General features: G+C 32.2%; 1 protein-coding gene across 9 annotated transcripts in view; it reads right to left on the bottom strand.

Annotated features, from left to right (window-relative positions):
• Positions 1 to 12,566, bottom strand: part of LOC143045696 (dual 3',5'-cyclic-AMP and -GMP phosphodiesterase 11-like) — a 117,252-nt gene that overhangs the window by 93,849 nt on the left and 10,837 nt on the right. For all 9 annotated transcript variants that reach the window (XM_076218396.1, XM_076218391.1, XM_076218398.1 and 6 more), the window contains exon 2: positions 1,453 to 1,614. In XM_076218396.1, coding sequence (XP_076074511.1) covers positions 1,453 to 1,614 — 162 coding nt within the window. The remainder of the gene's footprint in view (positions 1 to 1,452; positions 1,615 to 12,566) is intronic.

Genomic DNA, 12,566 nt, shown 5'->3' on the forward strand with positions numbered 1-12,566 from the left:
CAAGGGGGCATTACATATAAATTTTCCATTATCAGGATCCAATTCCTGTGCACAGCATAACATACATTTATGTTATCTCCAATTTATTTGTTAAACTGACAAATTGGCAAGTTGATATATACAGACAAGTAATGGTATTTCTTAGAATAATTATTTTGATATATTACATGAAGTTTTAAACATCAAATGAAACCTTTTGTTTGTAAATCATCAGTTCATAAAAATTATGTGCTAAAATAAAAGTTGTAACTCCTTCAGGCTAAGACTATCATTTGCTGTTCTATTTAATTACTTTTGGTGCTCTTGAACTAATCACATATTTTTATTAAGTAGTTTTTTTTTCTATCCAATGCATGGCCCCTTGCACATAAATTATCTTGTAAAAGTAGGGTAAATAAAACAATAATAAATTGTAAATTTCGATTAAATATCAACCTTTCCATATTATGCATAGTAAAACCAATGTCAAGTATCTATAATGCTTTGAAATATGAATTTCCAGGTTAAATTAATCTTATACATGTATATATTGAATTAATTATTAGATGAATCTAATGATAGTTTAATCCTCAATTGTAATCGATTTTAAATTATTTACCATTTGCTAGGCAATTTTAAATGAATAATTCACAAAATCATAAAAATATTAAGTGCATATATATTGGTACTTTTCCCTCATACATTTCTAAACAAAGTAAAGTTTATGTCTGAATCATTAGGAAGCTGATAATTATGGCATATTTATCTAACAGTCCCACTGTTTTAGATGACACATGTCTGTGTTACTATCTTTCTTTTAGTGCAAGAAAAGAAACAAGCTAAATTTAGGATTGATTTTTTTTATCAAGTTCAATAATTGTGGAAAAAGTAACTATTGCATTAACCATCACATGAAAAAGCACAGCTCTTAATGGTGGTCTTTTACTTTACACCATCAATGGCAATTGTGAGGGGATTGTGATATTTTTTAATTTCCCCAAATTTCAAACAATTTTAGTAGAACTATCTGGAATTTTTGTACTTTTTGGGTCAAAGATTGATATATGTAAGTGGTTGTTTCAGCCATGTTTTGATGGTTGTCAGATTCATTAATGTGAACGGGAGGATCCCAAGACAAGTTTTACATCTAAGAAACGATCGGTCAATCTCGGATCTCATGATCATATGAATTCTAATAAGTCTCTTACTCCATCAGAAATATTGATGTGGTTCATAAGTGTTTCTTGTTTCATGTTTTTATATTGATTAGACAGTTGGTTTTCCCATTTGAATGGTTTTATACTAGTCATTTTAGGGGCCCTTTTTAGCATGCTGGTTTGTGTGAGCCAAGGCTCTGTGTTGAACATCGTACTTTGACCGATAATGTTTTACTTTTATAAATTGTTACTTGGATGGAGAGTTGTCTCATTGGCACTCATACCACATCTTCTGATATCTATAATCAATTGTTACCTTTTCATCATGTTCATCAAATGGTTCCTCCTGTATACTGATCTTATTGACAGCCTGGGCTACACCAATCACTTTCCCTGAACAATCTTTTATAGGCATACTGAGTATACTCCTCGTCTTGTAACCCATCTTCATGTCTATTTCATTATTAAATCTTGGGTCCTGTAAATAAAAAAGAATTTATATAATACTAGTATAGAGTTGTCACTGAAATAAAATATAAAGATTCTACAGGTTTGAGGTCGGCTACAATCACATTTCAATATTCAGTAAACAATGAAATCTAGGTCAAATCCCTAATTTAACTTTTCAAAGTTTTAATCTTATAACATTTGTACTTCTTTTTTTATATAAATAAGGCCGTTAGTTTTCTCGTTTGTATTGTTTTACATTGTCATATCAGGGCCTTTTATAGCTGACTTTGCGGTATGAGCTTTGCTCTTTGTTGAAGGCCGTATGGTGACCTATAGTTGTTAATTTCTGTGTTATTTTGGTCTCTTGTTTACAGTTGTCCCATTGGCAATCATACCACATCTTCTTTTTTATATTTATTCAAGTTGCTGTGCCAAAAATTCATGGTAAGAAGCAAGTTACACTTCAACCAAAGAACTTATCAAATAAGGAATATTTGTGCTGACTAACTTAACAACAGACATATACTCAGACATATACTATGTCCTGAAAACTGAATGGACTCCTTCTATCAAAGAGAAGCATATAAATATTTCATTCACTGATTTTGCTACATGTACATGTAGGACAAAAAGTTCCTGTAGTCAGCAGACTGACACTATGTCAAAGTGTATGGCTCAATCAGCAAACTATAAGGAATATGTGTCCTCTGACAGCAGACTACAGGAATATGTGTCCTCTGACAGCAGACTACAGAAATGAGACGTTTACCTTAAGCACAAACTATCAGGAATATGTGTCCTCTGACAGCAGACTACAGAAATGAGGCATGTTTACCTTAAGCACAAACTATCAGGAATATGTGTCCTCTGACAGCAGACTACAGAAATGAGGCATGTTTACCTTAAGCACAAACTATCAGGAATATGTGTCCTCTGACAGCAGACTACAGAAATGAGGCATGTTTACCTTAAGCACAAACTATCAGGAATATGTGTCCTCTGACAGCAGACTACAGAAATGAGGCATGTTTACCTTAAGCACAAACTATCAGGAATATGTGTCCTCTGACAGCAGACTACAGAAATGAGACATGTTTACCTTAAGCACAAACTATCAGGAATATGTGTCCTCTGACAGCAGACTACAGAAATGAGACATGTTTACCTTAAGCACAAACTATCAGGAATATGTGTCCTCTGACAGCAGACTACAGAAATGAGACATGTTTACCTTAAGCACAAACTATCAGGAATATGTGTCCTCTGACAGCAGACTACAGAAATGAGGCATGTTTACCTTAAGCACAAACTATCAGCAATATGTGTCCTCTGACAGCAGACTACAGAAATGAGACGTTTACCTTAAGCACAAACTATCAGGAATATGTGTCCTCTGACAGCAGACTATAGAAATGAGGCATGTTTACCTTAAGCACAAACTATCAGGAATATGTGTCCTCTGACAGCAGACTACAGAAATGAGGCATGTTTACCTTAAGCACAAACTATCAGGAATATGTGTCCTCTGACAGCAGACTACAGAAATGAGGCATGTTTACCTTAAGCACAAACTATCAGGAATATGTGTCCTCTGACAGCAGACTACAGAAATGAGGCATGTTTACCTTAAGCACAAACTATCAGGAATATGTGTCCTCTGACAGCAGACTACAGAAATGAGGCATGTTTACCTTAAGCACAAACTATCAGGAATATGTGTCCTCTGACAGCAGACTACAGAAATGAGGCATGTTTACCTTAAGCACAAACTATCAGGAATATGTGTCCTCTGACAGCAGACTATAGAAATGAGGCATGTTTACCTTAAGCACAAACTATCAGGAATATGTGTCCTCTGACAGCAGACTACAGAAATGAGGCATGTTTACCTTAAGCACAAACTATCAGGAATATGTGTCCTCTGACAGCAGACTACAGAAATGAGGCATGTTTACCTTAAGCACAAACTATCAGGAATATGTGTCCTCTGACAGCAGACTATAGAAATGAGGCATGTTTATCTTAAGCATTTTCGAAAGACATGTATGTACACAGTTATATGAATTCCTAAACAATAATAAATTGTTACATATCGCCCAGTCAGGTTTCAGACAAGGTCATTCCTGCCAAACAGCGCTAACTAAACTAATTGACGAATGGTTAAAATATTTAGATAATGGAGAAATAGTTGGTACAGTGTTTTTAGATTTCAGTAAGGCTTTTGACCTTATTAACCATGCCATACTTTTAGAAAAGTTAAAATTTTATCATATCGGAAAACATATAATAGATTGGATAAAATCATATTTGTCTGACAGACAACAAGAAGTCCAATACGCTAACATTAAATCTGATAAATTGTTTGTAAAGTATGGAGTGCCTCAAGGTTCTATTTTAGGTCCGCTGTTATTTTTAATATATATAAATGATTTACCACTTCATGTTAAACAATCCAATATGGATTTATATGCTGATGATTCAACATTGCATTTTCATGATAAAAACATTGAAAAAATAAACAGCATATTGCAAAATGATTTAAATGCTATACAATCTTGGTGTAACAATAACAGTATGAAAATCAATGCACAAAAAACTAAGTGTATGAAATTGGGTTCAAAACCAAAACTTAAACAACTATCAGAATTATGCATTACCGTCAACGAAACATGTATTGAGAATGTCCATTCTTTCAAATTACTTGGAATTGACATTGATGAAAATTTAAGCTGGGAAGATCATGTTGATCATGTATGTAAAATAATCTCTTCTAAAGTATCACTTTTATATAAAATTAAAGTATATTTGCCAATACACACAAGGCAACTATTTTATAATGCATATATTCTACCATATATAGACTATTGTAGTTCAGTTTGGGGAAATTTATTACAAAAAGATTCAGATAGAATCATAAAACTTCAAAAAAGAGTAGCAAGAATTATACTGGAATGCGATATTTCTATTCCATCTAATTTCATGTTTTCTTCTTTAAAATGGCTATCTTTTACCAAAAGAATAAAATACCAACAATCAATTTTAATGTATAAAATTGTAAATGGGCTAACACCTGATTACTTAGCAATTCTTAATATTGATGATGTGCAACGCCACAACCTACGATCTGTCTCTAATAATGATCTTTTTGTTCCAAGGCCAAATACAAATTTTTATAAAAAATCTTTTCATTACTCTGCAACCAAAGTATGGAATAATTTACCACTCGAAATAAAAAAATGTCCTAATGTGGAATTATTCAAGAAACATAGTTATAATCATTTTCTTGAAAATTATATGCAAGTCAAATAATTTGTTTTTCTCTAACAAAACTATATCAAATATTGTCATTTATTACCCTTTGTATATTTTAGTGATTGAATTGTTGTATATACTAGTAATATATATTGTAATTTAATGTATCAATGTTAACTGTATGCATGTATTTTGTTTGAGGGCCTCAATGAAAATTAGAATTTTTCTAATTGAGTTACCCTCTTTAAATAAAGAATTTATTATTATTATTATTATTATTATAAGCACAAACTATCAGGAATATGTGTCCTCTGACAGCAGACTACAGAAATGAGACATGTTTACCTTAAGCACAAACTATCAGGAATATGTGTCCTCTGACAGCAGACTACAGAAATGAGGCATGTTTACCTTAAGCACAAACTATCAGCAATATGTGTCCTCTGACAGCAGACTATAGAAATGAGGCATGTTTACCTTAAGCACAAACTATCAGGAATATGTGTCCTCTGACAGCAGACTACAGAAATGAGACATGTTTACCTTAAGCACAAACTATCAGGAATATGTGTCCTCTGACAGCAGACTACAGAAATGAGACATGTTTACCTTAAGCACAAACTATAGTAAGAACAAATAAGTCCTATTTTAGCAATTACATGTGTATCCTCTGTAAGCGTATATATATACATTGTATTTATGAATTTACTGAAGAAAAAATAGGTAAATTTAATATAATTTCAACCTGTAATTACCCTTTTTGTCTACAGGAGAAAACCGTACCACACATATTTTTGTTTGGCCTCATACATAACATTATAAAGCAAGACTTTTATTAATTTGTACAAAAAATGTTGTGTAAGAAGGTGGTAGCAATTTAAAAACATAACAGCCAAAAAGATGGTTCAATCGATGTTAAGAAAGTTTTACATGAATTAATTTGAGGAAAAACAAAGTTCACAACTTTTATAGACTTACAATTCAGAACATATTTCATAGACATCTAATGTTGAAGAAAGTATGTTGCCCTCTAGATATCCTTTGTTTAATTTGTCAATAGGTTGCTACCCCTTGACTTATACCCCACATCTCTTTTTATACATGTATAAATTAATTTACCATACACTAACATAACAGTTATCATGCATCTCATCATAATTTATATCTAGTAAATGTATAACTTAATATAATTTCTTTTCAGTAGCAAACATCACTTAAAAAGTTTTAGAAGTAGACTGAGAATAAGGTAAATCGATATTTGAAAATTGAGAAATGAAATATTATCATTTAAGACACTGTCCTGAAAGTAGATAAACGGAAGTTTTTTTTTAAAGGTTGTTCAAGAATCTGTATCAGCATGTATACAAATTTTTCTGAACAAAATGCAAAACCTTAGTATGAAAAATAAATTCATAAAAAATTCATTAAATGTAGTGAATCCCTTACAAGTATTCAAGTGTTCAAATTTGAAAAAATGATTTTGTAACTTGTTAGATCTATGCAAAATAAATAACAATATTGTTTTGATTATGATAGCCATAGACATAATGTTTTAGTTCATTTATTATTACCTATTCTAAGATACAATGTTTCACATTCAGTATGTGTCTGATTATTTTAACCAAGGGGTCATATCTTAGCAGCTCATTAAATTCCAACTGTGACTAGAATTTTATATTCTTATTCGATACAAAAAATGAACTTCAAAATAAATGAACTAGTCTAATATGACCTTATTTTAGACTTTCCATTTGAATGTACTCGAGACAGTTTGACTGTCATAACCTTAGATATATGCAGTGACTTATTAATTGTTAATTGGTCTAAATTGTATTGCACTGTCTACAGATCCGTCCCAAGAACATAAGTCATACTTTATTATATATGGTCCAGTTAAAAAAGCAAGGTTTTGTCCATTCAAAACTGACGTTGATCAATTCTCTATATATTCTAACCACCAATCTAGTATATTCCTTTTAAGTTTTCAACTTCCATAATTACATTACATTTAAGTTTCATTGGAATCTGTAACTTAGATTGGCTGATTACAATCACAAGGCACTCAAGCATCATATGTTTTATCGGTATAAAATACAACAACATAATGACTGCAAGTGCAATTCTTGAAAATGTTAAAACAAAACAAATAAAATTAAAAACCAATTGTTCAGAGAACAATTGAAGGTCTTTCCACCACTAAATATCTATTTTGATATTAGAATATTAAAAATCAGTCTAAAATGTCAGTTCCTATGGCTTTATGATGTAAAGATATGAATTTTAAGCAAAGGTCATAATCTAGAACGTCAAATTTACCTATGACCTTGACCTCAATTTCAAGGTCACAAACTGAGGATCTCAAATCAAAAGACCCTAGGTCTCTAATATGTGTGGTTAATAAGTTATATCACTTTACGCATAATTTTAGATATGATAGGGCTAAAACTCCCAGTCATTGTCTACGCACCCTTTCAACCAAAATTATTATGTTACGACATGTCGCAACTAACAATTTAGTAAAAATAATTTGTCGATATCTTATAAGGTTTATGAAAATGAGTGAAAATAAGCCAAAATCAAAATTTAGAATATGACCTTGACCTTTGACCTTGACCTAATTTTCATTTTTTTGGACCAAGGATCTCAAATCAAAACACCCTAGGTCTCTATCACTTAAGGTTTTCCAGTTTAAAATACATTTCAAAATTTCAAATACAAAAGGGGAAATAACTCTCATATGGAATCTCGATACGGCTTCGGTCAAAACAAAACAGAACATCCTGAGGATGTAACGAGCAATTTGGAAAAATAAATTTGTCGGTTTCTTATACTGTTGCGAAGCCTTAGAGATAACAAGAAAAACAGTGTTCGGGGAGATAACTCTTATATGGTAAAGTATTCGGTTAAGCAGAGTTGGTTTCAAAAGCGTATAAACAGTTCGATATCATATTCCAAATTTCTAAGCGACATCTTGCGAAACAAAAAAACAGCGAAGGAAAAAAATTAGGCGGAAGAAAAAAAAAAAAAAAAATAATAATCAGAAGAAAAGCAATAGGTCTTTCCACGGAAAAGTGGAAAGACCTAATAAAAGTCTTTCAGAATGTTACCTTTTATAATATTTTTTTTCATAAATAATTGGTTGTTCTAGAGCTTTGCAATTATCTGCACTTGAGGAAACTGGTCAATGAAGCAGGATATAAGACAAATATGTATTATCTCAGAACATAACTGATAATCACCCTCACTTAACTGTCCGCCTGCAGTAAAAGGAACATCTCCTAAGCTTAAATGAACACAATTTAATATACAAAGCTCCATCTTATATGCTTCCATAACAAGTCAATTACATTAAGTTACTTATAAGACAATGTTAATGGGAAAGCATGAGCTGAAAATATTGTTTTCTGTCTGGTATTACTCCTGTAATTTACAGAAGGTGCCCAAATGAATTTGTATAATGGATCAATGAGTTTCTCTTTTGATGGTAAGAGCTGTCTCATTGTGAATAGAAGTGGTAACTATCAAATTCATATTCATAAACATATAATGAAGAAATATACATCTAAATTAAAGTTCAATTCTTCTTGAATAATTGATAGGTCTTTCCTTCCATTTTCTTTTAATTATACTGTCATAAATAAATATATCATATATATCGATTGATTAATTTATTGATTAGTTGGTTGGTTGGTTGGTTGGATGATTGGTTTATTAATTAAACACTTGATATAGGGTCTCTTGAAACAAGCGAAAAAAAAAGAGATCTTGGATTCCGTATTAAACACATGAAACGGAAACATGCATTGATTGATTGGTTGGCTGGTTAAACACGTTGGTTGGTTAGTTAAATACGTTTGTTAAACATGTTGGTTAAACACGTTGGTTAAACATGTTGGTAAAACACGTTGGTTGGATAGGCTCAATTAAAACAAGCGAAAAAAAACCTTGGATCCCGTATGAAACACATGAAACGTGACATGCATTGATTGTTTGGTTGGTTGGTTGTGTTAAACACGTTGGTTGGTTAGTTAAACACGTTGGTTAAACATGCTGGTTAAACACGTTGGTTGAATACGTTGGTTAAACACGTTGGTTGGATAGGCTCAATTAAAACAAGCGAAAAAAAAACCTTGGATCCCGTATGAAACAAATGAAACGTGACATGCATTGATTGATTGGTGGGTTGGTTAAACACGTTGGTTGGTTAGTTAAACACGTTGGTTAAACATGTTGGTTAAACACGTTGGTTGGATAGGCTCAATTAAAACAAGCGAAAAAAAACCTTGGATCCCGTATGAAACACATGAAACGTGACATGCATTGATTGATTGGTTGGTTGGTTAAACACGTTGGTTGGTTAGTTAAACAAGTTGATTGGTTAGTTAAACACGTTGGTTAAACACGTCGGTTAAACACGTTGGTTAAACACGTTGGTTGGATAGGCTCAATGAAAACAAGCGGGAAAAAATCCTTGGATCCCGTATGAAACACATGAAACGTGACATGCATTGATTGATTGGTTGGTTGGTTAAACACGTTGGTTGGTTAGTTAAACACGTTGGTTAAACATGTTGGTTAAACACGTTGGTTAAACACGTTGGTTGGATAGGCTCAATTAAAACAAGCGAAAAAAAAACCTTGGATCCCGTATGAAACACATGAAACGTGACATGCATTGATTGATTGGTTGGTTGGTTAAACACGTTGGTTGGTTAGTTAAACACGTTGGTTAAACATGTTAGTGAAACTCGTTGGTTAAACACGTTGATTGATTAAACACGTTGGAAAAGGTCAATTAAAACAAGCAAAAAAAAAAACCTTGGATCCCGTATGAAACACATGAAACGTGACATGCATTGATTGATTGGTGGGTTGGTTAAACACGTTGGTTGGTTAGTTAAACACGTTGGTTAAACACGTTGTTTAAACACGTTGGTTAAACACGTTGGTTGGATAGGCTCAATTAAAACAAGCGAAAAAAAACCTTGGATCCCGTATGAAACACATGAAACGGAAACATGCATTGATTGATTGGTTAGTTAAACACGTTGGTTGGTTAGTTAAACACGTTGGTTAAACACGTTGGTTTAACACGTTGGTTAAACACGTTGGTTAAACACGTTGGTTAAACACGTTGGTTGGATAGGCTGAATTAAAACAAGCGAAAAAAAACAACATTGGATCCCGTATGAAACACATGAAACAGAAACATGCATTGATTGATTGGTTGGTTGGTTGGTTGGTTAGTTAGTTAAACACGTTGGTAAAACATGTTGGTAAAACACGTTGGTTAAACACGTTGGTTAAACACGTTGGAAAGTGTCAATTAAAACAAGCGAAAAAAAGAGACCTTGGATCCCGTATTAAACACATGAAACGGAAACTTGCTTTGATTGATTGATTGATTGATTGATTGATTGATTGATTGATTGATTGATTGATTGATTGATTGATTGATTGATTGATTGATTGATTGATTGATTAATTGATTGATTGATTGATTGGTTGGTTGGAATTCAAACACACATAAAACTGTTTAAATAGTGCCAAAAAACACATAATTTGATGACCTTGACCTTTGACCTTGTGACCTTCGTCAAGGTCATTGCTCCACAAGGTCAATGCAAAAGACCGTATGGGTCAAGGACCTTTTGTTAATGAGTTTTGCCTAAAAATGGCTTTTTAAAAACCATCAATGGGAGTTATGTCCCTTACATGATGGTAAAATCAGTATAGTCATAATGTAAAAAAGTTGCCCCTTGAAGTACCAATCATTTTCAACTGCTTAATTTTTCTGTATCTATAACCGTTCAATAGTTATAGGGAAATGAAAAACTTTTGAAAATCTAAAATATGACCTTGACCTTTGACCTTGACCTATATTTTCTAGTTTTGGTCCAATGAACTCAAATCTGAAGACCCGCAGTCTTTATGACTTACGGTTCATGAGATTTATATGCATATCGAAAATTTAAATATTCAAGGGGAAATAACTCCTATAAAAGGTCACTGGATCGCTTCGGTTAAAGTTATTTGAAGTTGTAACTTTTGGCAAGGAACATTTTAAAAAAAAACATTTGCCGCTAAGTCTTATAGTTTATGAGGAGTAGTGATAACAGTGTTTTTTGTAATTGGGGAGATAACTCCTATAAGGTAAACAGTAAACCTTGGTTATTCTAATACAAGATAGATATTATACCTCCGATACATGATACCAAAGATCATTTGGATATGTTGCGTACTTTTCTTGATTTTGGACTTTGAAAACGGACGAGGAAAAAGAATAATAATAATAATTAAAAACCAATTGTTCAAAGAACAATTGAAGGTCTTTCAACCAATAAGGATCTATTTAGATATGAAAATATTAAAATTCAGTTGAAAATGTCAGTTCGTATGGCTTAATGATGTATAAATATGAATTTTAAGCAAAGGTCAAAATCTAGAACGTCCAATTAACCTATGACCTTGACCTCAATTTCAAGGTCATAGACTAAACATCTCAAATAAAAAGACACTAGTTCCTTAATATCTATGGTTCATGAGTAGAATCACTTTACGCATAATTCTTAATATAAGAGGGGCGAAAACTCCCTTTTATTGTTTACGCACCCTCGCAACCAAAATTTATAAGTTACGACATGTCGCAACTAACAATTTAGTAAAAAAAAATTGTCGATATCTTATAAGGTTAATGAAAATAGTGAAAATAAGCCAAAATCAAAATTTAGAATTTGACCTTGACCTTTGACCTTGACCTAATTTTCATTTTTTTGGACCAAGGATCTTAAATCTAAAGACCCTAGGTCTCTATCACTTATGGTTTACCAGTTAGATATGCATATCACTTATATCATATAAAAAGGGGGGATAACTCTCATATGGAGTCTCCGTATAGCTTCGGTCAAAATAAAACAGATCATCCTGAGGACTTAACGAGCAATTTGGAAAAATAAATTTGTCGGTTTTTTATACGGTTGCAAAGCCTTAGAGGACACAAGAAAAACAGTGTTCGGGGAGATAACTCTTACAAGGTGAAATTTTTTGTTACGCGGTGTCAGTTTCAGAAGCGTATTAACTGTTCGATATCATATACCATATATCTAAGCGACATCTTGTGAAACAAAAAAACAGTGAAGGAAAAAAAAGTTGGCGGAAGAAAAAAAAAAAAAAAAAAAATAATAATAATAATAATAATAATAATTAAAAACCAATTGTTCAAAGAACAATTGAAGGTCTTTCAACCAATAAGGATCTATTTAGATATGAAAATATTAAAATTCAGTTGAAAATGTCAGTTCCTATGGCTTAATGATGTATAAATATGAATTTTAAGCAAAGGTCAAAATCTAGAACGTCCATTTAACCTATGACCTTGACCTCAATTTCAAGGTCATAGACTAAACATCTCAAATAAAAAGACACTAGTTCCTTAATATGTATGGTTCATGAGTAAAATCACTTTACGCATAATTCTTAATATAAGAGGGGCGAAAACTCCCTTTTATTGCTTACGCACCCTTGCAACCAAAATTTATAAGTTACGACATGTCGCAACTAACAATTTAGTTAAAAAAATTTGTCGATATCTTATAAGGTTAATGAAAAAAAGGTGAAAATAAGCCAAAATCAAAATTTAGAATTTGACCTTGACCTTTGACCTTGACCTAATTTTCATTTTTTTGGACCAAGGATCTTAAATCAAAAGACCCTAGGTCTCTATCACTT

This window comes from Mytilus galloprovincialis, chromosome 9 (assembly GCF_965363235.1).
Source record: "Mytilus galloprovincialis chromosome 9, xbMytGall1.hap1.1, whole genome shotgun sequence".
Taxonomy (NCBI): domain Eukaryota; kingdom Metazoa; phylum Mollusca; class Bivalvia; order Mytilida; family Mytilidae; genus Mytilus; species Mytilus galloprovincialis.